The sequence below is a fragment of the Alternaria hordeiaustralica genome (assembly GCF_023758085.1).
Source record: "Alternaria hordeiaustralica strain BMP 2776 chromosome Unknown scaffold_26, whole genome shotgun sequence".
NCBI lineage: Eukaryota > Fungi > Ascomycota > Dothideomycetes > Pleosporales > Pleosporaceae > Alternaria > Alternaria hordeiaustralica.
The window spans coordinates 204,616-230,471 of NW_026056798.1; the positions used below are offsets into that span (position 1 = coordinate 204,616).

At 54.0% G+C, this 25,856-nt stretch overlaps 8 protein-coding genes across 8 annotated transcripts; 2 read left to right on the top strand and 6 right to left on the bottom strand.

Moving 5' to 3' along the window:
* Positions 1–205: 205 nt before the first annotated feature.
* J4E84_009150 (uncharacterized protein) lies at positions 206–1,664 on the bottom strand (the record flags this gene model as incomplete). Its single annotated transcript, XM_049391715.1, has 3 exons — positions 206–528; positions 578–1,173; positions 1,228–1,664. 3 exons carry the CDS (start codon positions 1,662–1,664, stop codon positions 206–208), a joined length of 1,356 nt encoding a protein of 451 aa, XP_049240580.1.
* A 2,221-nt stretch (positions 1,665–3,885) lies between these two features.
* On the bottom strand, positions 3,886–4,803 carry J4E84_009151 (uncharacterized protein; the record flags this gene model as incomplete). Its single annotated transcript, XM_049391716.1, has 1 exon — positions 3,886–4,803. One exon carries the CDS (start codon positions 4,801–4,803, stop codon positions 3,886–3,888), a length of 918 nt encoding a protein of 305 aa, XP_049240581.1.
* Positions 4,804–5,587: 784 nt separating this feature from the next.
* Positions 5,588–7,438, bottom strand: J4E84_009152 (uncharacterized protein; the record flags this gene model as incomplete). The annotated part of the gene is made up of 1 exon (XM_049391717.1): positions 5,588–7,438. The coding sequence occupies one exon, from the start codon at positions 7,436–7,438 to the stop codon at positions 5,588–5,590; it is 1,851 nt and encodes a 616-aa protein (XP_049240582.1).
* Positions 7,439–8,540: 1,102 nt separating this feature from the next.
* Positions 8,541–9,605, top strand: J4E84_009153 (uncharacterized protein; the record flags this gene model as incomplete). Its single annotated transcript, XM_049391718.1, has 3 exons — positions 8,541–8,745; positions 8,824–9,148; positions 9,224–9,605. 3 exons carry the CDS (start codon positions 8,541–8,543, stop codon positions 9,603–9,605), a joined length of 912 nt encoding a protein of 303 aa, XP_049240583.1.
* A 319-nt stretch (positions 9,606–9,924) lies between these two features.
* On the bottom strand, positions 9,925–11,581 carry J4E84_009154 (uncharacterized protein; the record flags this gene model as incomplete). Its single annotated transcript, XM_049391719.1, has 5 exons — positions 9,925–10,061; positions 10,108–10,756; positions 10,815–11,066; positions 11,134–11,186; positions 11,236–11,581. The coding sequence occupies 5 exons, from the start codon at positions 11,579–11,581 to the stop codon at positions 9,925–9,927; spliced, it is 1,437 nt and encodes a 478-aa protein (XP_049240584.1).
* Positions 11,582–13,569: 1,988 nt separating this feature from the next.
* J4E84_009155 (uncharacterized protein) lies at positions 13,570–15,269 on the top strand (the record flags this gene model as incomplete). The annotated part of the gene is made up of 2 exons (XM_049391720.1): positions 13,570–14,598; positions 14,652–15,269. 2 exons carry the CDS (start codon positions 13,570–13,572, stop codon positions 15,267–15,269), a joined length of 1,647 nt encoding a protein of 548 aa, XP_049240585.1.
* A 328-nt stretch (positions 15,270–15,597) lies between these two features.
* On the bottom strand, positions 15,598–18,123 carry AP1B1 (AP-1 complex subunit beta-1; the record flags this gene model as incomplete). Its single annotated transcript, XM_049391721.1, has 7 exons — positions 15,598–16,212; positions 16,260–16,436; positions 16,484–17,052; positions 17,100–17,737; positions 17,788–17,919; positions 17,974–17,994; positions 18,047–18,123. The coding sequence occupies 7 exons, from the start codon at positions 18,121–18,123 to the stop codon at positions 15,598–15,600; spliced, it is 2,229 nt and encodes a 742-aa protein (XP_049240586.1).
* A 4,367-nt stretch (positions 18,124–22,490) lies between these two features.
* J4E84_009157 (uncharacterized protein) lies at positions 22,491–23,734 on the bottom strand (the record flags this gene model as incomplete). The annotated part of the gene is made up of 3 exons (XM_049391722.1): positions 22,491–23,218; positions 23,274–23,359; positions 23,409–23,734. 3 exons carry the CDS (start codon positions 23,732–23,734, stop codon positions 22,491–22,493), a joined length of 1,140 nt encoding a protein of 379 aa, XP_049240587.1.
* Positions 23,735–25,856: the final 2,122 nt, after the last annotated feature.

The following is a 25,856-nucleotide window of genomic DNA, read 5'->3' on the forward strand; positions in this document are numbered from 1 at the left end:
TGCTGTTGCAGCCGACGCTAGTGATTCTATGCCGTCAAATCCATGGTGTAGATAATGGATCGCTGAAATGCTTCGCAAACAAGAAAAAACTCCGCTCCAATGCATAGGTCGTTAGAGGCCGTCACCCGGGGAGGTAAGGTGATAGTGCGAAACGTAGGGATGAGTATAAGTCTGTGGCGAGAGAGACGTAGATGGGTCGTAGGTGTTAGTCTTTGCGGAGGGTGGTGGGCTCCGTGTCGGATCCGATGGTCTCGCCTTCCCAGAGGCTTTGAGAGTCGTCGGTTGGTGATCGTGCGCCGATGGGACTCCTGCCACCGGTGGAGTAGGATGAAGAGGAGCCGCTAGCCCAGTCGTCCGAGTCGGAGTGGGCGTGGGATGGAAATTCCTCGTAGATGTCGAGCATGCTGTAGCCAGCACCGTCCATGGGGTCGCCAATCTCGACGTAGTCGTAGTCCCAGCGGAACTCCTTGTCGGATTGCGGGCGGGGGAGGAACTTGGCGCGGCCGAAGAAGTAGCAGACACCGGCAACTGGGGAAGTTAGCAGAAGAAAATAGTGGGGCAGAGATTTCAAACTTACGCAGACTGCCAGCTACCAGGTCAATGGCGTAGTGGTGGGAGAAGTACATGGTCGACCACCAAAGCCACATGGTGTAGAAAACGTAGACGGGGAAGAGCTTGGGGAAGACGTGTCCCATAAACAGCGTCTCGAGAGTAGCCCATCCGGAGTGCAGCGAGGGGAACGCGCCAAAGACCAAGGGCGAAGCGTGGAAGCCCGAAGTGTAGAGATCAATGCCAGTCAGCTTGTCGATTGCCTTGAGTCCCGCGGCGTCACCAGGGATGCTGTAGTTGGCGGGGGCCAATCCGTATGTGTTCTCGTACCAGGGGGGCGAGCAGGGGAAGACCATCTGGATCAGAACAGCTGTGATGTTCATGTAGCCAAAAGCGCGCGCCCAGATTGGAAGGGTGCCAGGAGGCGCCCAGATGAACATGCATGCGCTGACAATGACAGGCGATACATAGTGTACGACACCGTAGGGCAACCAGGCAAGGATGTCCAGGACTGTGTGCTTGTGCGCGGAGAGGATGTTGCTAAGGTTGGCGCCGTAGAGGATGTTCTCGAGGGCGGGGAGGACGCGGACCCAAATGGCAGGGCGGTAGTCTGGGGAGATGTATCTGGGGCATGTTAGTATGGATCTTGCCACACGTTTGAGGAAGCGGATTACGTACTTGCAGCTAGAGAAGAGGAATAGCCATGTAAGAGTAGGGAGCAATGGGAGGAGGAATTGTCGTGTGATGGGCATACATAGGCCCGTCATGAGCAGCGTGGCTATGAATGTCTTGGCAAAAGGCCCCGGCGCCTCGCTCACGGAGAGGGAGAAGATGGCGAGGATGGCGAGGAAGAGATACTGGGCATCGTATATGCTCCAAGAATGGGTGCGCAGGGAGCGCAGGGTATCCGAGGGCGAGAAGGACGTCTCGAGGCCGGCGATGGATGACGTGGGCGCCTGGCGACTGCGTATGCGCGACTTGGTGGCCCTCCACTTCCTGCGCACGCGGTGGGGGATAAGACTGGGCAGGGCGGAGAGGCCCGGGACCTTTGTGCGCGACAGCATGTCGGCGGCGGTGCTGTTGTCGAGGAATGCGAGGTAGCTCTTGTTCGTCATGGTGAAGATGGCGCTGGAGGAATGGCGGTTCAGGGCTCGGTCGCTCGGGGGTTGTCTGTGTGGCGCAGTTCCAGGTAGGTGCAACAGCAGACACGCGACCAGAGGCGGGTGAAAGCACGTCGAAGTTGGACGTCGTGCAGGAGGTGGGCGAGCGGACAAGAGGGAAAGAAGGCGGAAGAGGGCGGACTAGGGATTATGAAAGGCAGCCGTGACTTAGTGGACACTGGAAGCTCCGGATGGCTGAGGCTTGCACAGCGCGCTGCCGGGGGGTCAAATTAGGTCCGCGACGTGAGCGGCTACGACGGACCCGGCTAGTCTGCGAGGGCGCTCAATTTCGTTTACACCAGGACGCTGTGACGGCCGCCAGGATTCGCATCATTGTTTCGACCGCGTTGGCAAAGAATGCGAGTGCCCGTGGTTGACGCTTTCTCTTTCACCGTGGGCTCTCATGGTAGCATGCGACCCCAACCGTGGCACTGATAACGTTCCCAGGGCCTCTGCATCTGCAGGCATGTGACCCTTGCAGCACACCCGTCGACTTCCCTATCACGTTGTCCGTCGCACTCACACATGGCTTTGTCATCTTGGTACGGGTCCCGTCTAGCAAAACTGCTGCTGGCCTCGCGCCAGAGTGATGCGCCATGCCAGAGTGATGCAGCGGTGCGTTAGACCCTTGGTTAGCCTGTCATGACATCAACATACAGGTGACCGCATCGTGCCGTCAAGCCATGGCAACCAACGCATGCCAAATCGTCTTCCATCGACTTCCGCATCCCGGTCCGTCGCCTGTACGAGATACGGGCATGTGCTGGTCAGCCTCGTTCGCTGTCGGCGTTGTCTCACAAGGCGTGCGGCCACCCACCCCAGCCTCAAAGACACACGAAACATGCACCGCGCTCCACTGCATTGCCCAAACTTTCTCACCTCTTGCACGCTACTTACCAATCACGCCCCGACACAACTCTCACCGCACCAGAAAAGCCACCGCTGACTGTACCCGCGCCATTCCTACCGTCCGTCGCGACGTCTGAATAGGCGCCCTCGGCACCTCGCAAGATCCGCAACCCGTGCAGTCCTCGCCCTCTTGGCGTAGACACATCCTCACCCGTTTTTCCACTGCCATGGTTCCACCCGCAACCCTGTGCTTTTCACGCCCGATGCGCAATTTCTTTTTTCCTGTCCGATCCACCCACTGCCCAATCGCCGATGGCCATCTCGGTCTCGCTCTCTCGGACATTGTAGGCGGAGGCTCGGACGAACACAACCTCCACCGCGCTTTCCTGTCACGACATTCGCCGTCGCCAAACTAGACTAACTTCACTAACTAATCAAACAATCTCTTTACCGAGTCACAGCCAAAGGAAAAAAACTCAATTCAATAAAAAACTCGATCACGCAGACTTCACTCGATTTGTAGGCTAAATCACAAAAGAAGAGTCGAGATTCGACATCGCGACCATCGCAATTTCCCTCCTCCTTTTGCCCTGACTCTGACACCCTTCTCCAACAAATGCCATGTACATCCCTTTCAACACTAACATTACCATGTTCATGCCTTGACTCGCTGTCACTGTCACTCCCCCAACAACATGCTGCCCAAACAAACAAAACCCACCCGCATCCGCTGCCCGTCCCTTTCTCCGCTCGTTTGCTGTCCTGCATCCACACCGCAGAAAAGAAAAGAAGCACAACATGCCCCGTTGTTTCACTAAAGCAGAATTCAGGTACAATCGTGCTACGCGAACGCGAAAATGTCGCGCAACAACCTAGTAGTCTCGTTTTCGTATCCCGCGTATCCCAGCCTCTCTCTCCCGTCTCTGCGCGCATGTCTCGCGCACCGCGAGGGGGTCCGAGCGCGGTCAAACCGTCGCTCCGCCGCCGTCGTCCCTGCTGCAAAAGCGGGAGTCGGGTAATTGCCATTTGCTGACTACTTTTGCCGAGACCGTCGTCCTGCCGTTCGGCACGCCGGCGGACGGTGAAGGGTTGTTGCGATGATCTGTGGTGGATGATCTCGGAAGAGTCGGAACGCGGATGCGGTGGGAGGAGTAGGGGAGGGGGATCTCAGGGGATACTCCACTGGAAGTGTGCGGTTTGGGATGGGATCGTCAGGTACGGTGTTGTGGAGGAAGGATCATGAGTCGACGGGGGTTTGGCAATATGATGGCAACTTCAAAGTGGATGACTGAATGCTACGTTTATCAATTCTAGGCCCATGGCAGTATCACCGGTATTTGTTCCACCCATTATCCATTTCATAGTCTCCATCATCACCATAGTCCTCATCACCTCCCTCTTCTTCCTCGTCATCCTCATAGTCATCCTCCTGCTGCTGTTCCCTCTCGCGATCGTCAAAGTCCGGCCTCGTGATGTAGCCTGCAATGCGGTCCTCGCGCCTTGCTTTATTCACTTCCTCCGTGACATCCTCATCGACACGACCCTGGTGATCAGAGTATGTATACGTCGCATCATTGTAACCACCATCCATCGCAACGACGTGCCCACCGCCACCAGCATGGCGGTATGCAACGGCGGCTTCGCGAGGGCCGCTGAGGTATTCTTCGTCGGGTGGATTGTCGGATACCTTGAAGCCATTTTCTTCAAGACGCTCCTTCCATTCGTCCAGGTCCCTGCCTCCAGAGTCGATAGGGGGCGGACTGTATTCGTTGGGAAGTCCTGAGGCGTAGGATTCGCCCATATCGGTGCAGTTTACGCTGGAGCCACTTGGGTTGAAGATTTTGGTGGGCTTTTCCGTGTCTTCCTCTTCATCATAGTCGACTTCTTCGTCGTCGTCTTCGTCGTCGTCGTCAATGGCATCTTCAACGTCGCTCACATCCTCTTCGCTGTCAGAATTTTGATCGCTATTGGCTTCTTCATCCTCGTTGTCATGTTCATTGTTGGTGGCCTCTTCGTCGTCGTCGCTAGAACTCTCCGCGCTGCTAGCCTCTTCATCGTCGCTGGAAACCTCAGCACTGCCGGCATCATCATCGCCGCCAGATCCTTCGTCGTCGCCAGCTGCTTCAACGTCACTGTTGTCGTCATCACCAATCACCACCTCACTGTCGCTGGCGTCTCTATCGTACGGCTTGAGAGCATGGCGTCTCATCTTCTCCACATCGTGATAGGTTGGGTCACGAGGCATATTGTGTATTTCGTCTACGGGCGGCGCTACGCTCAAAGATCGATCGTGTGGTTGTGGAATTGAAACTTCCGATGTTCGAAAGAGTAGCTGAGTGAGAAACAACAAGACACAGCGCGGCAGGCTTTATGCCATCTAAGGCCGGACTATGATTTCAGCCTTGGCCCTTCAGCCATGAGCCTTCGGGTTCCGATACAGCAACTGCGGCATGCCGTTCGGCTTTGGTGGCGCCAGGCAGACACAGCTGAGGTCCTTGGACAGTAAACAGGTTTTGATTGAGCGACATCACAGCCTACCTGTCGATCACAAGAGCCATAGGAGAGCATCATGTGCACAGCGCCAACGTACATGGATGCACTCTCGCTGATCGCGATCGATACCATGTAGAATCATGTATGGCGGTGGCTGAACAGCGCCATCAGGCTGAGCCTTTCATCATGTCGCTTGGCGATGCAACTAGACGTTTTCGTGCATGAAAACTTCGGATCGGATGGATGAAGATGAGCAAGTAAACTTTCTTCCTCTACATACGAGGTAAGGACTCCATGTACCATCAGATACGCTGAGCCATGCTACATAATGCCAACGCTGAATGCCCTTCGCGCAGAAAAATGCAATGAAATACAAGAACCACCACGAAATAAGCCGAAGCTATGTACAACCAGAAGAATTCCACCGAGAATGACAACGAACAACGCCATGCTCGCTCATGCCTCATACCATATGCGAACTAACACCAAAACAATGCATCCCGTACCAACACATCCAACCACGTAAACCCACCATCCTAAGGCGTATCAATAAGATCCTCCAAGAACTCATCGAGTTCAATGATCGTGAACTGCTCGGCCCACTTAGCCCTAAACTGCCTCCTCCTATACCCTCCATTAATCTGCTGACCCCAACTGATCAACTCAACTTTCCACCCCTTCTTCAACGCGCGCTCAACATGTGCGAGAAAGCCATCCGACATCTCCGCCACGGCACCATCACCCGTCGCGAGAACCATAGTGCTAGGTACTTCGGTATCAATAATGCTCTGACACATCTTCAAGTGAAGAATCTCGTCGACACCTTGCTCGACCCATTTCGGGGCCGAGGGCGTCTTCGGAGTAACAGCAGATGGACCCGTTTCAGAGTCGCTGCCGCTGCCAGAAGAGCGTATTTGAGTAGCCTTGTGCCAGCCCATCTTCTTGACGTCGTTGAAGAATTTCTTCTTCTCAGAGTCTTCGCGTACGATCAGCACTTGCTCTTGCATGACGCTGTCGTAGCCGACGGCTTTGGATGTCTCGACTAGTTTCGCCACGTGGGGAAGGGGATTGGCTTCGCGGTGGGAGCCGGCGAAGAAGCGCTTTGCTACCGGTCGGCGGCGCTCCATCAGTAGCGCTAGACTGTCAAAGGACATGTCGTATGCGTTGTGGTGCAGGCCGTGGTAGCGGAGCATGTCTTTCAGGCCTATCATGATGTTGGAGGCATCGACAAAGACGTGCAATCCATGCGCTGAGTTGCGCTCGTTAAGCATTTGCATAGGGGCCACCAGCCACTTTCGATCATCAGGGAAAGTCTCCATCAACTTGTTAAACAAGTGATAATGACGCTCTACCTGTGATCTAATCGTGAGAGCTGGGCGCTGTCCGCTAAACGACTTACGTTGCGGCGTTGGGGTAGTGGGTGGTTGTTGAACGACGGCTGGTTGTGAACAGGTTCTTGGTACGGTGACCGGTCGAACGGTTCGGGGAACAAGTCCATGGTGTACCGGTGTGGTGGCACGAGGCACTTGCTGAGGTTCGAGTAAAAGGTCCTGAGACGGGGCAGGTGCGAGTGCATCGAATGTTATGTTTTGGGTCTGAGTCGGGGCCGGTGCAGTAGAGGGAACGACTACGGGGACTTCTTGAGGAGGCTGAGGAGTCACAGGCTGTGCCGCGGAAGGCCGCTTCAGTATGCTGGGGCGGGCCTTGGGTGTCCTGAGCTGCTTCTGTTGTGTCTGAGGAGCCTCGGTTGTGTCTTGTGCATGCACTGGGGTAGGCGTCGCAGGCCTGATCTTAGCGCCCACGTTGGATCGTGAATGTGCTCGGGACGGCTTGGTTGGCGTTTCCGCCACCTTGACATCCTTGGTAGTTATGCTGGCGATTTCATCTAGTTGTTTCCGCAGTAACGCCTGCTGTGCCTGTTGCTTCCTCTGCTCGCGTTCTTCCGCAAGCTGGGCCAAGGTGTCCTGAACAGCTTGGTGACGGCACCGCTCCTCTTCGAGCTCCTTCTCGGCGCGTCTGCGAGCCTTCTTCCGTTGGGTCTTAGTCAGACCTGCGTTGTCTATTCCCTGCTCGTCTGAGCTCTCGTTAAGTTTGGCAGGTGTCTTGGTCGATTCGAGGACAGGGGAAGGTAATAAAGCGTCGTCGGAATTGCTGAGTTCGGACTCAGGATCGAGTGGCGGCAACGGCGCGGAGGTGTCATCGGCGAACCCGAGGTTTTCGAACAGCTTCGAAAAGCTGCCGAGACGTATTCCTCCATCTTTCAGTGTAGAAGCCTGAGGTGTCGCCACCGACCGAAGCGGAGGGGAGCTAATCTCTTGGGTGCCCGAATCTATCAGGCCGATGGCGGTGCTGAAGTCCCAGCCGGAATCGAGCGGTTGTGAAGGCATTTGATCGTTGTAGGCTTGCGAATCGGCGTATTGACTTGGTGTATGCTTGTCGTAAGGAATTGGTGCTAATGCGTAGAAGATACTGGAGTCGTCAGTAAGGAGAACGATGAACCATGGTAAGCGGTCCCGAGGCTACAGCTCGCGCGTATTGAAGCCTGAACAGCCTTCACAGTCTGGATATATACTGCGCCGCCTGTACCGCAATAAGTGTCAAACATACCGTGTAACTGATCTCGAAACAATCGTCTTAGTCGCACGCTCATGGTCTATCGCGACAGGTTCAATGGAAAGAGTGTCTTCAGACCGAGTCGCAATCCACAGACACGAGTGAAAGGAAAGAAATGAGCAGTGACAAAGAATGAGCTTGCGCGAGGGTAAATGTAAGTGAGTGAGTCTGGGTGGCGGCGGGGTGAGGGAGATCGGCAGCAGGTAGTCAGGCGTGTCTCAGCCTCATATGGTCAGTGCTCCATGATTCATTCGGGTCGGGTCGCGAGGCCAACGCGGTGGCGAATGACACACACGAGATGCATGCCATTGGGTTTTCTCTGCGCCAACCTCGACTGGGCTTCAAGCCACTCTTTACGTCGAGCTAGATTCTCCGAAAATTGCAGCATCGCAGCCCGGTGCTTCACACGCATTGCTCATTCGAGATACTGTCGGTGGTCCGACAGCGTCAAGCGTCCCGAACGAGACGAGCTGGATCGTCGCCCAAGTAAACATGGTCCGGCATGCTTCGCTGCAGGGTGCTTCTAGTCTAGCTTCTAGCTACAAATTCACATGTACTTTGGACAAAGTCTCGATTTACTTAGCCTATGATCTTGGCTTAAGACCTGACGCCTACACCATCGAACTACACAATGAGCATAGGTACCGAGACGATAGTAATTGTAACATGGACATTTCCTGATACTGACCGAAACGCCCATCTTCAAATTGCACAATCAAAACCTCCCAGCTCTACGTAGATAACGTCTTCCAAGCCTCGGCACAACCCTCGCGTCCCTTGCCCCACAACCCGCAGCATGTACCTTCAGCAACCGTTCCCCAAGTACCCCTCCCTTCACCTTCCCCTCTCCAACCCTCCCTCACCTCCCAAAAAGCCATGTCTGCAGATTTCTGGGCAGGCTACGTATCCGGCGCAGCAGGAATAATAATCGGCAACCCCCTCGACCTGATAAAAACGCGTCTCCAAGCCGGTCCCTCGTCCCAAAATGTCGAAGCTACATCTCCAGCTAGTACGGGCGCGACGGCAGCAACACCACGAGGGTTCAAAGGACAATTTGAGAATGCGGGGACACTCGTAAGAGGTGAGCAAGCAAATAGACACTCGAAACGGTATAAATGAAAGTGGGATACGATTGACTGACTCAACTCCTCCAGTACAGGCGCAACAGCACCCATCCTGACCTACGGCGCGTTGAACGCCCTCTTATTCATGACCTACAACCGCACCCTCACCCTCCTCCACGATTCTCCTGCATCGCCTACAAACTACTCGAAAGTCTTCCTGGCAGGTGCAACAGGCGGCCTCGCATCCTTCATCGTGAGCGCACCTACCGAACTCGTAAAGTGCCGCGCGCAGGTAGCAACCAACGCGACGACAACTAGTTGGAGTGTAGCGAGAGATGTTTGGAAGGCAGAGGGGATCAGGGGTCTGTACTATGGAGGTGGGATTACCAGTGTGAGGGACGCGGTGGGGTATGGGTTTTAGTGAGTTGTTTGCCTGTCCGTTCTCCTGAATGGAGAAGCACGATGATCGAGGACGTTGGCTGACCGCACACGCAGCTTCTGGTCCTACGAACTCTCGAAACAGGCCTGGTCCTCGCCAGACGACTCCGATCGCGAAACAGCCATGAAAGTGCTGTTATGTGGAGGCCTGGCTGGTGTCATAACATGGGCGTCGATATTCCCGCTGGATGTTATTAAGACGAGAGTGCAGACGCAGATACTACATGCGCCAATGCGGCATGGGGAGGGAAGTGCGCTGCTAGGGTCAGAGACGCCCAGAGCGCGATTGAGCGCTGTCGAGGTTGCCAGACATGCCTACAAGACAGAAGGCGCGGGCGTCTTCTTCCGTGGCTTGGGCATATGTAGCATACGAGCATTCGTCGTGAACGCCGTACAATGGGCCGTCTACGAGTGGATGATGAAATTGCTGCAGCAATAACACGCCATTTCAGACATCACCAATGCGTAGACTACAGCAAAGCACAGCTTGAAACCGCTAGGTTACTATTCGATCTCCTCATTACATTTCGAAAGCTAGCCCTTTTGTCGACAAGGAAATTTTGGTCCACTACAGACATGCCCGTGATCAAGACCCGTAACATAATCTCTCCAAAGCTCCGTCATGTGTATACATGTGAAATGAGAGAGAAAAAGGTGTTCCTAACATGACAATGCTCATAACCAGAGCAGATGGGAACCCGTATGCATCAGCCTCTGATGCTTGCGCGTCGAAGAAATACCGCAAAGCAAGGATCACTTTACATGATCTGATCCTGGGTCAAACCACCAGTATTCTCGGTACCCTCCATGGCATCGCCGCCGTTGCCCATGTTGGTGTACTTGACGTAGGCGAGACCCAATGGCCTGCCACCGTACTGGTAACCAGTGAACTTGGCTATGCATTGTTAGTGATGAAGAACATAGCGTATGAGAAAACTTACCGATAGATGTCTCGGCATCTCCAGCCTGGGCGAACTCAACGACACCGGTTCCGCGAGAGCGACCGTTGGGCTCATACTGAATCTCGGCACGCTCGACCTTGCCAATCGTGGTGAAGAGCTCGACAAGATCCTCGTTACTAGTCGACCAGGGGAGGTTGCGAACGTAGATGGTGTTGCTGGGCTCTCCGCCTGCAGTAGCGTAGTCTGTGAATGGGTTGGGCGCGGCAGGAGCAGCGTTGGGGTCGAAAGCAGGGCCACCAGGGGGACCGCCGAAGCCACCTCCACCAGCGTAGCCTCCACGACCTCCAAAGCCACCACCAAATCCGCCACGGCCACCGAAGCCTCCACGGCCGCCAAAGCCTCCGCCAAAGGCACCGCGTCCGCCGAATCCACCACCGCGACCACCAAAGCCACCAGGAGCGCCAGCGAAGCGGTCTTCACGGACCTCTAGGTTGCGACCTTGCCAATCGTAGCCGTTGAATTGGGTAATGGCGTTGCGAGCATCCTCGGGAGTCTCGAAAGCAACAACACCGGAGCCCTTGGGACGGCCATCGGGGGCGATGTGGACGTCAGCGCGGAGGACTTGGCCGTTGTTAGCAGCCTGGCGGAAAAGGTCCTTCAGATCCTGCCAGCCGACGTTGTAAGGAAGCTAGAACTGGGTCAGTACACGCTATCGAGGTAAGCAAAGAAGAGAAAAGGGTACGAACGTTGGCGACATAGACCTGTCGTCCTGCACCACCTCCGGCAGCAGGGTTGCCGCCGAAGCCACCTCCAAAGCCGCCGCCGCGAGGCATTCCGCCGCCAAAGTCACCGCGTCCGCCGCCGGGGGCGCTGAATCGAGGCTCGGCCTCTCGGTCTTCGCGAACGTATACGAGTCGGCCCATGAGGTTCTGGTTGCTGAGCGATGCAACAGCGTTCTGCGCCTGCTCCCGAGTGGCATATTCCACGATGCCACAGCCCTACACCCAAGCAAAAGCCAGTCAACCTCCATCCTTCTCACGATCAAGACAAGCCATCATCCTTTACCTTTGACATTCCGTTCGGCAGCAGCAAGACGTCTGCGAAGAGGACCTCGCCAGCTATTTCCGCATTAGCCCAGCTCTTGACGCGGCGCAGCGCATGCCGTACCTTGGCGCATAAAGTCCTTCAGGTGGTGCCACTTGACATCGTAGGACAGGTTGCCGACGTAGACACGGCGATCTTGTTGCGAAGAATCCCTAATACTCTGCATCATTTCACCCTTGTTCTCGACGGGTCGCGATGAAGCTCCTCGGCCAGCACCGTACGATTGGTAGCCTCCTGCACCTTGCGCACCACTTTGGGGGGAGCGCGAGCGGCGTTCAGTGCGGCGGTAGTCCTCGCGACTGCGTGAGCGGCTACGGGGCGAGTAGGAGCGTCTGGAGCGTCGCGGTGAGCGAGATCGTCGACGGGGAGAGCGGTCGCGCTGGTCATAGTTGTCAGTTTCGTACGACATGATTGCAAAGTACACGCAATGTGTCGAGGCGACGGAGAGGTTCTGGGAGGTTCGGCGATGGCGAGCAGGTGCGGGCTCGCGTGGGTGATGGGGTTGAGGAGAGGTTGCGCGAGCGGGTGAGGGCAAGCAGCTCGGAGCTTGGGCAACGACAATCCGCCCGGGCGGCAGTTGCCGGCAGCGACAGTCACGTGACGGACCACCACCCAGGCGTGAGCAATGAGCGAGGAAATGAAGGGTGCTGGCTGCCTTGGAGGGGCTCATAGGTAGCTAACACCGGTCCCCTCACCATCGCCCACGCTTACAGAGACCCATCCAGCACTGCAACAGCCTCGCCGTTCACCTGACCTGCGCCCGGAGGCGGAAACAGAAAGAAGAAACATGAGCACTTACTCGGTCGCTTGGACGATAGTTGTCTCCTGCAGAGTCTGGTAGGGAGAGGTCAGCAGGCAACGTGTCGGGTCGTGAGAGAAAGCAGAACCGTGATGGCGCGGAGGATGGCAAAAGCTTTGGGAAGCCAGGGAGGGGAAGTTACGGCTGCGTATATAAGAGGGGCCCACTTACCCATCCTGTGTATTAGAAGTAGCTACCGGTGACACTTGCTAAAAGGCCGGCTTCCCTGCCAGCTCGAGGGCCAAGTGGTGCAGATATCACGCTGCAGAGAAATTGCCCTTCTTCCGTCCACGCCTCAATGATGACGCTGTATGGGTCCTCGACAGTGCAAGCCTCCCCACGGCACAGCACCCACGCAGCCAATCGCGTTGCAGAGGCGCCCACCGAAAGCCTGAGGGACGTCCCGGCCGGCTGGGTTGGTCGACGGAGGTTGAGGTTGCAAGACCGATCGGGAGCGCGTCGGTAAGCCTGGGATATAGCTGAACCTGTCGTGAACTGCCAGCTGTGGTCGATGTCACGCTATCCCACCTGATGAGTCTGGGTTTTTTTCGGTTTCGTGGGCAAGGAAAAGCGCGGCAGATGTCATGCAAGCAAACACCTTGATGGGTGGATTGATTGTGATGGAGGGCTGTGGGTGGGTCTGTGGAGTCGTTCGGTCGCTGGTCGTGCCTTCCCCCACCATCTCGGAGGCCGTGCGCTCCTGCGGGAGCGGGTTCCTTAGCCGCGGCTTCTGTCTTCCATTCCACTATTTACTCCGCGTGGCTTCGCTGTTCAAACGCTCCAGAAATCCACATCACCTCCTCTATTCAATCGCGAGCCGATCAGCGATAGCCGGTGGTACGGCTGCCAGTAAGCACAGTTAGGCCACCACAGGCCTGGACCCCTAGCCGTGTGCACTGTTACATCGTCAGATCTCATCATCGATTTGGCCCAAATCGTAACACCAACATGCACTCTCTACCCGTCCTTGTATGACCGGTTCTCCCGGTCTGTACATCATCGCTGGTTGCACATTGCGGGCCTGGACTTCGATTAACTGCACCCTGGTTTTCGTTGAGGCATATACGTATACTTCAGAGACACGTAAGCTGGCCGGTCAATTAGAGTGCAAATGGCCACCTGCTGCCACTTTAGAAACACCATGTTCGTCAGCTTGCCTTATCTGCTTCTCAACACGAGCAATCAATCGCCTTCAACACGCAATCTGCTTGCTAGTCGCGGACAGGTGCGGAGGTCTCTCTCTTCCTCCACCTCTCCGCGGAACGACATGAGCTGGCCAAGCTCTTTAACCTATTCCAGATATGGATGTGCATACTTAAAATACGCTTACAGCTCTGACGCGAATTGAATAAGGGAGTTTTCCACAAACGCATTGAACACACTACAATGCGATTCGGTAATAGGGCCAACGGGTAGGCGACGTCATCGGGACCAAAGCCGAGGTTCCCCACAGACTGACATCTCGATGCATCTCAAGTTCATCCTTTGATCAAGCTGCATGTTTACTCTGCATCCTTACGTATCCAATATAACAGCAGCCCAAAGGAAACATTGCTTGAAGGTCTCGTGACCACAGCATTCCTGCTATCGAAGTCATTATGCCTACCAAATCATCATTTCCCGATGTGGAGATTCCGGCCGTTGACCTCTGGGGTCTAATGTTCGACCGCAAAGACCGCGACTTCCCCGACAACAAAGTCATATATCGCGCCATCAACTCCGACCGAAAGTACACATTCGCCGATGTGAAAAGCGACGCGACATTATTCGGCGAAGGACTCCGGAACCTCTGGGACTGGCAAAAGAATGACGTGCTCGCTCTATATGCGCCAAACGACATCGACATACCACCGGTCATCTATGGAACCTTCTTTGCGGGTGGAATTGTTACGCCCGCGAATCCAGGGTATTCAAATGATGAGCTAGCTTACCAGCTTGAGAACTCGGGAGCTAAGGCGCTTGTTACAACAAAGGCTTTCCTGGACACTGCGTTGAAGGCTGCGGAGAAGGTTGGAATCGCAAGTGATAGGGTGATCTTACTGGGTACCGAGAAAGACGAGACACATCGATGCAAACACTGGACTAGCATCAGGAAGACATCAGGCGCATTACGGTATCGCAGGAGACGGGCGGATCCTGAAGACCTGTCATTCCTGGCGTATAGTTCTGGAACCACAGGATTACCGAAAGGCGTTATGCTCAGTCATCGCAACATCGTCGCCGACCTGCTTCTTTGCCAGGGCGCAGTGGGAAACTGGTACTCATCCGCAAACGACAAGTTCCTGGGAGTTTTACCATTCTTCCACATCTACGGACTTACTGGTCTGGTACATCAGACACTGCATCGCGGCATTGAGCTCGTGGTAATGCCGGCTTTCGATATGGAGACGTTTCTGTGGACGATACAAGAACACAAGATTACATTCATCTATGTTGCACCTCCAGTCATTGTACGCTTGTCAAGAGATAAGATGGTGGACAAGTACGATCTCTCGTCAGTCAAGATGATAACCAGTGGCGCAGCTCCCCTTACGAAAGAGCTAGTCGATACTGTGCGCAAGAGACTGAACCTCAAGATCAATCAAGCGTACGGGCTCAGCGAAACAAGTCCCATGACACACACTCAGGTACGTTCCCATCTCCACAACACCGAGCGAGATATGCTAACACCCCCCTCCAGCCATGGAACGAATGGTACACCTCCGTCGGCAGCGTCGGAAAAATGTTCCCCAACATGACCGCAAAATACATATCCGCCTCCGGCGCCGAACTCGGCCCCGGCGAAGCAGGCGAACTCTGGCTCAGCGGCCCCAACATCTTCAAAGGATACTGGAAGAACGAGTCCGCAACCGCCGACGCCATAACTCCAGACGGCTTCTTCAAAACAGGCGACATCGGCTTCCAAGACGAACAACACAACTTCTACATCACGGACCGCGTCAAGGAATTGATTAAATACAAGGGTTTCCAAGTTCCGCCTGCGGAGTTGGAGGGGAAGCTCTTGGAGAGCGAACTCATTGATGATGCGGCCGTTATTGGGGTGAACGATGATGAGCAGCATACCGAGGTGCCGAGGGCGTATATCGTTGCTTCGAAGGCTGGTGCTGGGGAGGCGGAAGCGAAAGCTATAGTTCAGTGGATGGATAAGAAGGTTGCGAATCATAAGAGGTTGAGAGGGGGCGTGGTGTTCATTGATGAGGTGCCGAAGAGTGCGAGTGGGAAGATATTGAGACGAGTGCTCAAGGAGAGGAGTAAGGATGATGCGCCTTTGGGTGTGGTAGTCAAGGCTAGACTATGAGCGAAGAGGATCTCACTGTTATGTTAGCCTGTATACTGTACTGTGCCGCACCGGCTGTATGCCTTAAAGAAGCAAAGCTGTAATGTCAAACCCGTGATGCTACAGAGAGGAGAGAGTATAAATCGTTTGGTGGTATGGCAGTGACTCGAACATGTGCTCATCACAGGTAACAGCAAGCATATTGGTGCTTCATACCAGTATTTCTCGATTTGCACACATGCGATCGTATCAGGGCACACTTTTCCAGCGCCAGTAGATGCTCACTAGATATACGTTTTCGCTAACATACAAACACCCAAACCGGAGCAACGGCCTCGAGATCGTCTATCTAGAACAAGTCGAGCAAATCCTGGTTGCTCTTCTTGCTCTGCTCGCCGCCTAGTTGCTGTGCCGGTGGTGGCGGTTGGTTGGTATCCATGCTCATGCTTGCGAATCCATTCATGATATCGTCGTTGCTCATCTGTGCGGCCTGTGCTGGGGGTGTGGCACCGCCTCCGTCCCCAAACAAGCCTAGCAAGTCGTCCATGTTCGATTGTTGTGGAGCAGGCGCGTTTGTGGCTGGGGATGCGACGCGTTGCGGGGTGCCAGCGAGTCCTTCGAGACCCGATGAACCATGTGTGGGTGTTTTTTGCATTGAAGCAGGTGCGGAGCCGTCGAAATCGATATCCAAAAGGTTCTCCACGTTTGAAGGCGCTTGTCCGCTGACGGCAGCTGCTGCTGCTGCTGCCGCGATTGGGTTCTCCCTTGCTTCTTCCTGTTGCTCTTCAATGGCAGCCCGTTGCATGGCCTCTGCACCAAATCTGCCCTGTCCAAGGAAGGCCTCTGGTGGCTTGTGGTAGACTGAAGCCAGAGTTGATAGTTCTGTGAGTAGCGTCTCTAGTAGTTGAGGAGGCAGTGACCGTATTGTGGATGTGATCGGGGGTTTGTCGGAGAGCACAATATCCTATTCAGAGTTAATATCATGTTGCGCGGCATGGTAGACTAACGTACCTTGGTGATCTGGGGATCACTAGAAAGCAGTCGCCAATACACGTATGCTCGATCGCGGATATCTGGGTTGTCGTTGTCTGCGGTAGCGGCCTGCAAAACCTTTGTTACCAAGCCTTGTGCTTGATCTGGCTTCTTCAGGAAAAGCTTGACGACGGCTGTGAGTATTTGAAGTTGTGTCTGGTGGCTGTTAGTTTCCGTGAATCCATCTTGGAGGGCAGACGTACTTGAGTGAACTCCTCGGCAAATGTGTCCACGAAGTTCGACAAAATCTCACCCGCGTTGTTGATCTTCTCAGCGTACTCTCCGACAATCCAGATCAGTGAGGCTCTCGCGTTGGGCTCATCCAGCTCGTCTATGCACTGGCAGAGGGTCGGTATTATGCCTTCGTAACCGGGGTATTTGCGGAAAATATCCTTGATCACTACGATCGCTTCCTGGACGACGTAGTTGACTTTGGTGTTGATAAGGTCCAGTAGTGTGTTGACGCACTTCTCGCTTGCGCTTTCGATCTTGATGGCGACCTGTCCGATAGCCTTCACGGCTCGTCGCACGAAATCCATGTCCACCTCCATAGCGTACTCCTTCAGCTCGGCCAGTAGCTGGTCGACGTTCTTGTCGTTCGCTATCCGCACCATGATTTCCAGCTTCTGCATCTTCAGATACGGCGGGTCGTTGTATTTGCAGAAGAAGACGCGCATCTCTTTGCTGAGGATATCCGATTGCTTCTGGAGGAGTAGGTCGATGTTCCGGAGCGCAACGTACTGTACTTCAGGAGCGGACGATACAAGCGTGACTATAGCATGTTAGCGACACCCCTGTAAACCTCCGTCGGCAACATACCTAGTGGGGGAGCCATCTTCTTTGCATACGACTTCATCATCTCGGGAGAGATGTTTCGCATGTGCAGGAAGACGACCTTGACAGCGGCCAGCACCACACTCGGGTTGACGTGCTGGAACTGTGGAACGACTCGCTCGCAAATGTGCTCCGCCTCCTTGACATCTGCCGGCTTGTAGTCTGCCAAAGTGGTGAGCAGAGTGACTCTACCCCACTCTGTACACTCATTCAGCGCCAGAAGCATCTTCTTCAGCTGTTGTGACGATATAACCAGGGCCTTGGTTTCCGGTGCTGCCTCCTGAATCTCCACCAGTGCAGTGACCGAGTTTGCGACGACCATGGGGTTCGGGTCGCCAACCAGTTCCTGCAGCTGCTCCAGGAAGCCATTCTCAATGCACATGGAGGGTGCGAGGTCGAAAAGCTTAGCGACACAAAGTGCTGCTGTTTTCCGTACGTATGGAGATTCGTCTCTGAGTGTCTTCCGCAACGGTTCCTCCATATAGTCTGTCATTTTATCGACGCGGATGCAGCCCATGGTTCGGATCGCCAATGCTCGTATGAGCGGGTTTGCGTCTTCGGAGTCTTGTACGAAAGTGTTTACGGCGAGAATGCAGAGGTCGGGGTGTGACTTTGCGTAGTTCCTAAGTATTTTGTTAATTTCCACCCGAATCGCAACCAGAACTTGACCTACATGAGGTACAGATATACCAGCTTCTTCTGGTCAAGGTCGGCAGTCGCAATGTTCTTCAGAACGTCAGGGAAGAGGGCCGAGACATCTTTGCCCAGCGTCATGGACATGATAGTCTTCTGAATGGCTTCTTTCCTGCCACAGTCTTAGTATGCCCCCAGTGTAGTCCTCGCAATTCCAGGCGCTCACCGTTCGTAGGCATATTGAGATCTGGTGCAATGGTCAGCTGGGTATCGTTACACTGGCTTGGGGGGATCCATACACCAGACCAGCCCTCAGTTCGAACGTCTCTCCTTTGCGCGGGGGCGCAAATGCGCCTCTTATCCTATTAACGGCCATCTTTGTAGGACCGTACAGGCTAATCGCTCAACCAAACCCCTCCTACTCCGGCTCGTGGAATCTGGAGCCTACTCCCTACAAGGCCGAGGTATTGGGAAGCACAAACTTCTTTGGCGATTGATCCTGGGTGTCGAGAAGTCGGCGTCTCTGAATCGAGGGGCGTGGGTGAAGGTGAAGTGCGGGTTGGGTTAATGTTGGTGGAGCTTCGCGATTGCCAGACTGCCACCTTGATGATGCGGTCTGTGCGCCGCCCCGGGCCCGCAGCCATGCATCGCATCTAGCCCAGCCCTGAAATGCTTCTACGCTCCTCCCGCCCTCATCATCGGCGTAGCAGCATGGTAAGTCGAATGCAACCAACGACACGAACTGCATGACGCTGAGATCTGACTTCGGATCGCAGCCTTCCAATTTACCTAATCTGCGTCGACTCTTTGTGGAAGCGCGCAGCGAGGCGGAGGAGAGCGCGTACTCGAGGAAGGCCGTATGCTTTCTCTATCAGTATCAATTCGGATCTGGTGGGCTGACACGATCACAGTTCTATAATCTTGCCATATTCATGTCGTCTATCGCTGTCTTCAGCTTGGTCGCACAGCGAATGGCTTCCGCAAAGGCTATCGGATCATGACTTGAGAAGAACACCACTACATTATCAATTTCATGATCAATTCATGAGACAGGAAAGAGAACCACGGCTCTTTACCTAAGAGTGCAAGAACGCGCTGTTCCCGTTGCGCTTTATTGTGGATAGACCTGGCGGCCGGCGCTTACTTGAACAACAATCCACCTCGGCGCTTGAGGCAGCCATTTCATGATTTCAAGCCAACCATCCGCCAATCAATTTAGTGTCGGATGAATTAAATGCCCGTTACAAGTAGGTGAAGCGCGAAGTGATACTATGCGCCCTACTAGTTTCCGACTCACCTGCATGTAACCCTGAGATGCGGCACAGTAGCTACACACCATAGCAATAAGAGGTCATGATGCTTCTTGCTTTTCAATCCATGCTCCTGGAGAGTTGTCGTTCTTCAATTTCACAGACATGTTTCGTTCCGCGCCCACAGCCCCCCTAGCTCAAGACAATGATACAAAACACCAGCCCCTCATTCGAGCGTCAACAACATTCTACGACCGCATCGTCACTGACTGGTGGTGGTGGGAGCTACTTAGCTGGGTCGTCAGCTTCGGCTGTATGGCGGCTATCATAGGTGTGCTCTGGTATTATGATGGCAAACGGCAGCCAGAGTACTTAGTGACAGGCATCACGCTCAACGCATACGTTGCCGTCTTCGCTGCGGTCTCTAAAGCAGCATTGATACTACCGGTATCAGAAGCCATTGGACAGTTGAAGTGGATTTGGTTTCAGAAAGAGGCAGCGTTATGGGATTTTCAGGTCTATGACGCCGCTAGTCGTGGACCTTGGGGTGCGGCTCTGCTTCTTATCAAGACAAGGTGCAGGTTAGTGTACCCCAATCAAGACCATGTTTTTTAAATCGCTGATCTAGATGCAGACATTTGGTGTCTCTTGGTGCACTGATCACTGTTCTTGCGCTTGCTTTTGAGCCGTTCTTCCAGCAGATCGTGGCCTACCCGGAGAAAATGATCGCTACCCAGCAGAGCACAACTTGGGCTGCAAGGAGTTTTGTGCCCGGATATCTACCTATACTGCGCAAGTTCGCAACCGACCCTCGTTCAGATCCGACCATGGTCGCAGTGATTGATACCGCGTTCAATTCTCCAGAGACTGGTATCAGGTCATCCACAGCCACATGTCCCACCGGCAACTGCACCTGGCCCTCCTATTCAACGCTTGGTGTCTGCCACGAGTGCCATGATGTGTCGTCCATGCTCGAATACCAGTGCAAGAACAATACACACCTGGATCGTGCGACAGGCTTCAGAGAAGCCTTAGACCCTTGTGGATTCAAGGTCAATAACACGTTCCTGGTTGGTTCTACGGGTCTTGTTGGTCAACGTCAAGTGACTAGTTTGACAACACTGATTGTTAATACGTCAAATGTTGACTCCCGATTCGACCCCTTCTTGAACACCACCAGATTTGCAGACGTCACTTTCCCCATCGCGGATTTTTATGTTGGATACACTCCTGGCGGCCCAGCTGCCGTAATGAGAAACGAAACGCCGGTGCTGATGGAATGCCTACTTACTTGGTGCGTGAAAACTCTCCAAGCTCAAGTCAACAACGGCGTCCTCGAAGAATCGGTCACCAACTCCATCACAATACAGCCGGACAGGTATAGCGCATCATCGCCGGTCGTTGCTGCCCTTGGAAATGAGACCTTTAGCATTGTGAACCAGACTACGGAGCTCCTGCGTGACTGGATATTTTCCGATCTGCCTCCCACACTTGACCAAAATCCGGCATATCCTTTTGCTCCTGACACGGGTGCGTGGAATTTCCACCAAGTCCCACCGTACGACTTCGAGGGACCTCTTGCCAATCTCAGCAAAGCAATAACAAACAACTTGAAATCGCGTGGGGTTGGCACCGTTCCTATCGCAGGTATAGCGTGGACGACGGAGAAGATCGTTGAGATACGTTGGGAGTGGATTACGCTGCCGGCCATTTCGCTTGTCGGAAGTCTAGTCTTGATCTGTGCGACCATACTGGAAGGACGTCGGACTCAGGCTCCTGTGTGGAAATCCTCAGCGCTGGCTACTTTATTGCATGGACTGTCTGAAGAAACTCAGAAGCGTATCGACCCAGAACTTTCCTCGAGTCAGACTGAAGCAATCTCCAAAGGGCTGAAGGTGAGTCTCTCATCTCGGAAAGGCGATGCGCGCTTGATTGCCACATGAGCGATGTGCCGCATTCATCAACGCTCTCTTCGAAGTTTGCCGGTTGATGCAGACTCCCGCTTGAGTACCTTCGCTTGGTAGAAATGGGTCACCAGGTTCCTCCAGTTCACCTCCCAAGTCCATATCTTCCTGTCCTCGTCCCAACAAAATTTACCCTTCACGCCCACTGATACACCAGTCAAATGGTTCTTCCCAATATTGACCCAGGGCGGCGCTTGTTGTAGTCGCGCCACTGGTAAGCTACCCGCACGCCTAAGCTCATCGACGCTCTTCATCTCTCCCAGTGGCCCAAGTGTCTCCGACGACACAAGAACTGCGCGTTTCCGATCAGCAGTGATGCTATCGAACGAAAAGATGATCCTAGATCGCGGAATAGGGTCGCCAGGCCACTTCAGTGTACCTGTTGCGGGATCGCGACGAGGAAGCGCAAGGAATATTGTGATATCCGGAAGATAGGTGGACATGAAATGGCGTTCAACATAGTCCTTGAAGTGCGAAGAGACTAGACGCACGCTGCCCCAGAGATGGGAAGCATCACGGTGGTCGGCGTGTTCCAAGATCTGCAACCAAAGCTCTGTAGGTAGTGCGGGGGGTGTTGATCGAAAGTCGCTGATGCTTTGATTCATATGGAATGAATTTTTCCTAAATTGTAGAGTCGAAAGAAGCGTCACCAGATGTGATGTTTCCAACAGGCTTCCTGCGTCTATCGATATGAGTTGGGCGATCTATGAGTCATCGTTGGTGGCCTATCCGATGATGCGGCCGACTTAGCGAGTGCATACGCCACCCCAAGGCTCTTGTTATACTCTACGCAGAGGATAATACGCCTTTGACTCAGAATAGGGTTAGGTCTTTGTTATCGCTAGTCACTGAAGGTGTACTTTGGTATACGGAGTAGTTGCGATAGCTTCGAGGTCCCGTTATATCCTGGCCTTGCAATGTAATATGTGTTCGTAGCACCCAACAGTATCACTGATTAAAGTCATACTCGTTCCAGAAAATTACTCTTGGTCAGCTGGTGCTTCATCGGTCGTGGAAAGCATCAAGTTCGCTTGGTGTTGTTACAACCAAGCCTTAGTGGGGGCGAGAGCATCTTCGGATGACGTCGCCGATGTTACAAGATGCCGTGTTGCGGCATGCTCGTGCCTGATCGTCACATGGTGTCCTGAGACATCCAGGTTTCGACACCTTCAATGCATTCATGCGTAAGTAATCAAGTGCCAGACTGCTTACGACACAAGATTTAACAGAGAAGCAGGCGAGGTAACATGAACGAGCAGAAATACAATAGAATAGTTTTACATTTCATCAATACTAAGTAGGCGCCAGAGAAGGAAATAGCGCCCTCAGAACCAGTCCAATGAAGCGCTTCGCTTCAACCTCCGTAGAGTGACCTTCCGTGCCCCTCTAGGGAACAGAAGTACGATCTATCTTGCAATTGTCGTCAAAGAGGAAAGTACCATTATAGCGTCCACTGCTTCAAACCTCAAACCTTGTCAACCCCAAACCTTACCGTCAACTCTCCTGTTCTCTCGGTCTTCATGAAGTGCCTAGGCGACGAAGTCACGTGCGGCAAAGCTGCGGCGGTTGAAGCGTCCGCGTCCACGTCCACGACCGAAGCCGCCGAAGCCGCCCTGTCCTTGCTGGCCGCCTTGACCGCCCTGCTGGCCTCCTTGCTGGCCTCCTTGTTGACCGCCCTGCTGTCCACCTTGCTGGCCGCCCTGCTGGCCTCCCTGTTGACCACCTTGCTGACCGTTGTTCTGACCGTTGTTCTGGCCATTGTTGCCGCCGTTGTTGCCACCGTTGTTGCCGCCACCGCCGCCACCGCCAACAGTGAACCTCACACAGTCATCCTGAGGACCACGTTGAGCGACAGGCATGACAACAGGCTGATGGTTGGAGGCAGAGGTGATAGAGCAAGCACGGTAGTTACCGGCAGGGAGACCAGCCTCGAGCGTGGCAGTGAGAAGACCATTGCCGTCACCAGCGTCGTTGATACCCTTGAAGAAAGCAAAGTTCTGAGCATCAGGAGGGTTGTTGGCGTCGTTACCCATGTCCTGGACGGAGATATGGGTGTGGCCAATGACGTTGCCTCCCTGAAGCGTCTGCGGGGCAGCGTAGTAGGTGTTGTCAGGGTTGGTGAAAGAACCGGCCTCCAAGTTGGTGATCTTTACGGAGAAGTCAATCTTCTGGTTTTCCTGGATGCCTTGTTCGTTGTTCTGGGGGCTGGTGAAGACCGCAGAGATCATGTTACCAACGGCAGGAATATCTCCCATGACTATCTGAAAGTTAGCACCTATCTTCTGAAGCAGGCTGGACTGGCTGAAGCTTACCGATACCGTTGCAGGATCCCTCCTTGACCTGGAGACCGTTGGTGAGGGTCTTGCCCTGGCAGAAGTTGATGAAGTTGGCTTGGTCACTGGTCAAGTTAGCAAGGGGTCTGTACAAAGACGTGCGTGCCAACATACGTGAGGGACGCGGCTTGTCCATCTTCCTGGCCCTGGTCGAATCCATCGGACTGACTGGCGGTTTGAACAACATCAGGGTTGAGGGCCAGGTTACCACCACCACCGCCGTTGTTACCACCGTTGTTGCCGCCGTTGTTCTGACCGTTGTTCTGACCGTTGTTCTGACCGTTGTTCTGACCGTTGTTGCCTCCGTTCTGGCCGTTGTTTTGTCCGTTGTTGCCGCCGTTCTGACCGTTGTTCTGACCGTTGTTTCCACCTTGGCCGCCAAACTGGGCATTGGCAACACCGGCTGCAAGCAGCATAGGGATGAGGGTTGAGAAGCGCATGATGATAGCTTCAGGAAAAGAAGTTAAGATTGATAAAAGAGTGGAGTCCGGCTAGCGGTGGATTACAAAAAAGGCAGATACGTTCAACGTAATCTGAATGAAGAATTAAGAGGAAGAGAAAGGAATGTAACCCTCAACTGCAGAACCGGAGTTTGTAATGGAACAAGCGACTGATGATAGTGAGGAAAGCAAGATATCTGAGGAATCGCATTGCCTTAAGTCCTTGGCGAGCGAATACAAGGCAAAGAGCAACCTGGTAAGGCGGCTCGTGGTTCCTCGGGCATGAAACCCACGATGAAGGCAGAGACGTCTCAAACCCACCCATACCGACATCGATAACGTCGCGCACGGGGCGCTGGCATCAACTGGCGCCCTGCCACTGACTGAGGCTGGCATGGCAGCCTCTCCGGAACGAGAATGCGCCAGGCATTGAAGAGGAGGTCCGAGAAACGGTTCGTGTTAGAGGTGTGCAAGAACCCCAATGGCGCTAACCCAAACGAGATGCGCTAGCCGCCTTTCAGGCTCGAGCCAGGCATCTTCTAAATTTTGAGGAGGACACGCTCAAACTCCTATGATGCCTTCCCATGCGCCATAACAGCAACCGAATGCACGGCAGGACTGTGTGACTGACTTCCGATATCCGTTCGGCACCACCGCAACGCCAGCGGGGAAATTTGGTTTACTCGCTGCGGCCCACTTTGCGACCCACGCCTCCTCCATGAGCCTCACTGAGTTGTCGGACGCGATGTGCGACGTACTCGAGCAAGGTTGGTTCGTGCTGTCATTGTCTCGATTTGACGGATGTGACAGGTGACAGTTGAAGGACCACGGAGTAGCAAGTCCGCATCCTGCATCTGCACGCACTCTGTTGTATGCCAGAGGCAATCGGTCCTCTCTGCGACAACATGCGATGGCGGCAATTCTTAATCCGAGATCGATAAAGATCGATGTTTGCTGTTTGGGATGTTGCCGTGCCAAGTTGTCACGCCCACTCACCAACTCCACTGTGGACGCGGCGCCCAGACAACATGGCGACGTACCGACGTACTTCTCCACCATTAACAAGAGTTTGTATACCCATTCTCGAAGATCTGCACGCTGCTCCATCGAATCTGCAAGCGATGATGCTGCGCTTGACCCACACTCAATAACCGTGCTCGCGGCAAAAGAAACTGAGACACCTCCTGTCAAACCCCGCTACACGTTCGCTCCTTCAACGTCGTGAAGGATTACGGAATCAGGGTTGCCGTCTATGGCTTGGTGTCCACGGGTCGCTCGGCTTGCCTGAGGCAGGAGGTGTCTTCAGGCACGGAGGATCTACATCTGTAACCAACACCCGCAGAAACTCCTCAGGTTCCAGTCTCTGTGACGCAAATCCTCGAGGTTGGGATTCTCTGATTAACAATCTCAAGCAGGCTTACGTGCATTCTCTTTTTCGGATCTGTCTCTTCCATGAACTGTACCGCGCCATCTTCGAGGAGTTGTCGCGACACCTTCGGTCCTACTTCATCTCAACTGTCACAAGGAGGCTTACGAGCGGCGACTATACACACGCGTTCTTTCGAATGTATCAACTTCGCTACCCTCAGATGGTCAACTCCTGAACCCGACCACAATCATCACGACCGTCAACGCACAGCTTCATGACGATCATGAGAACCCGAACAGCTCTCTGAGACAGACAGTACTGCTCTCCATTCCAGATGATCAGCCACCCCACTATCGTCCGTACTGTGTGGCCTTCAAAGAAGAAGTACGAGGCAGTCGGAACCTCCTCTACGTTGACAAGTCCGGGCAGGTTAACGGGTGCGACTGCGCATATGTGTTCTGTCGGAACTATTGTCTTCCATACTTCCATACAGTCAACCCCCAGGCTCTATCACAATCATCACGACCGCCAATCCACAGCTCGACGGTGATGATGATCAGTCATCCCACCATCGGCTGTGCCGCGCAGCCATCGACGAGGGACTACAATGAATCTGGGGCTTTTCTCATGTTAACAAGATTAAGCAGGTCTACAGGTATCGACTGTACATACGCCTTCTTTCGGGTCTGTGGTCTTGCATACTCATAACGATCCAATGGTGCGCGATGTCGTACTCTCTCTGCCACCCATCTC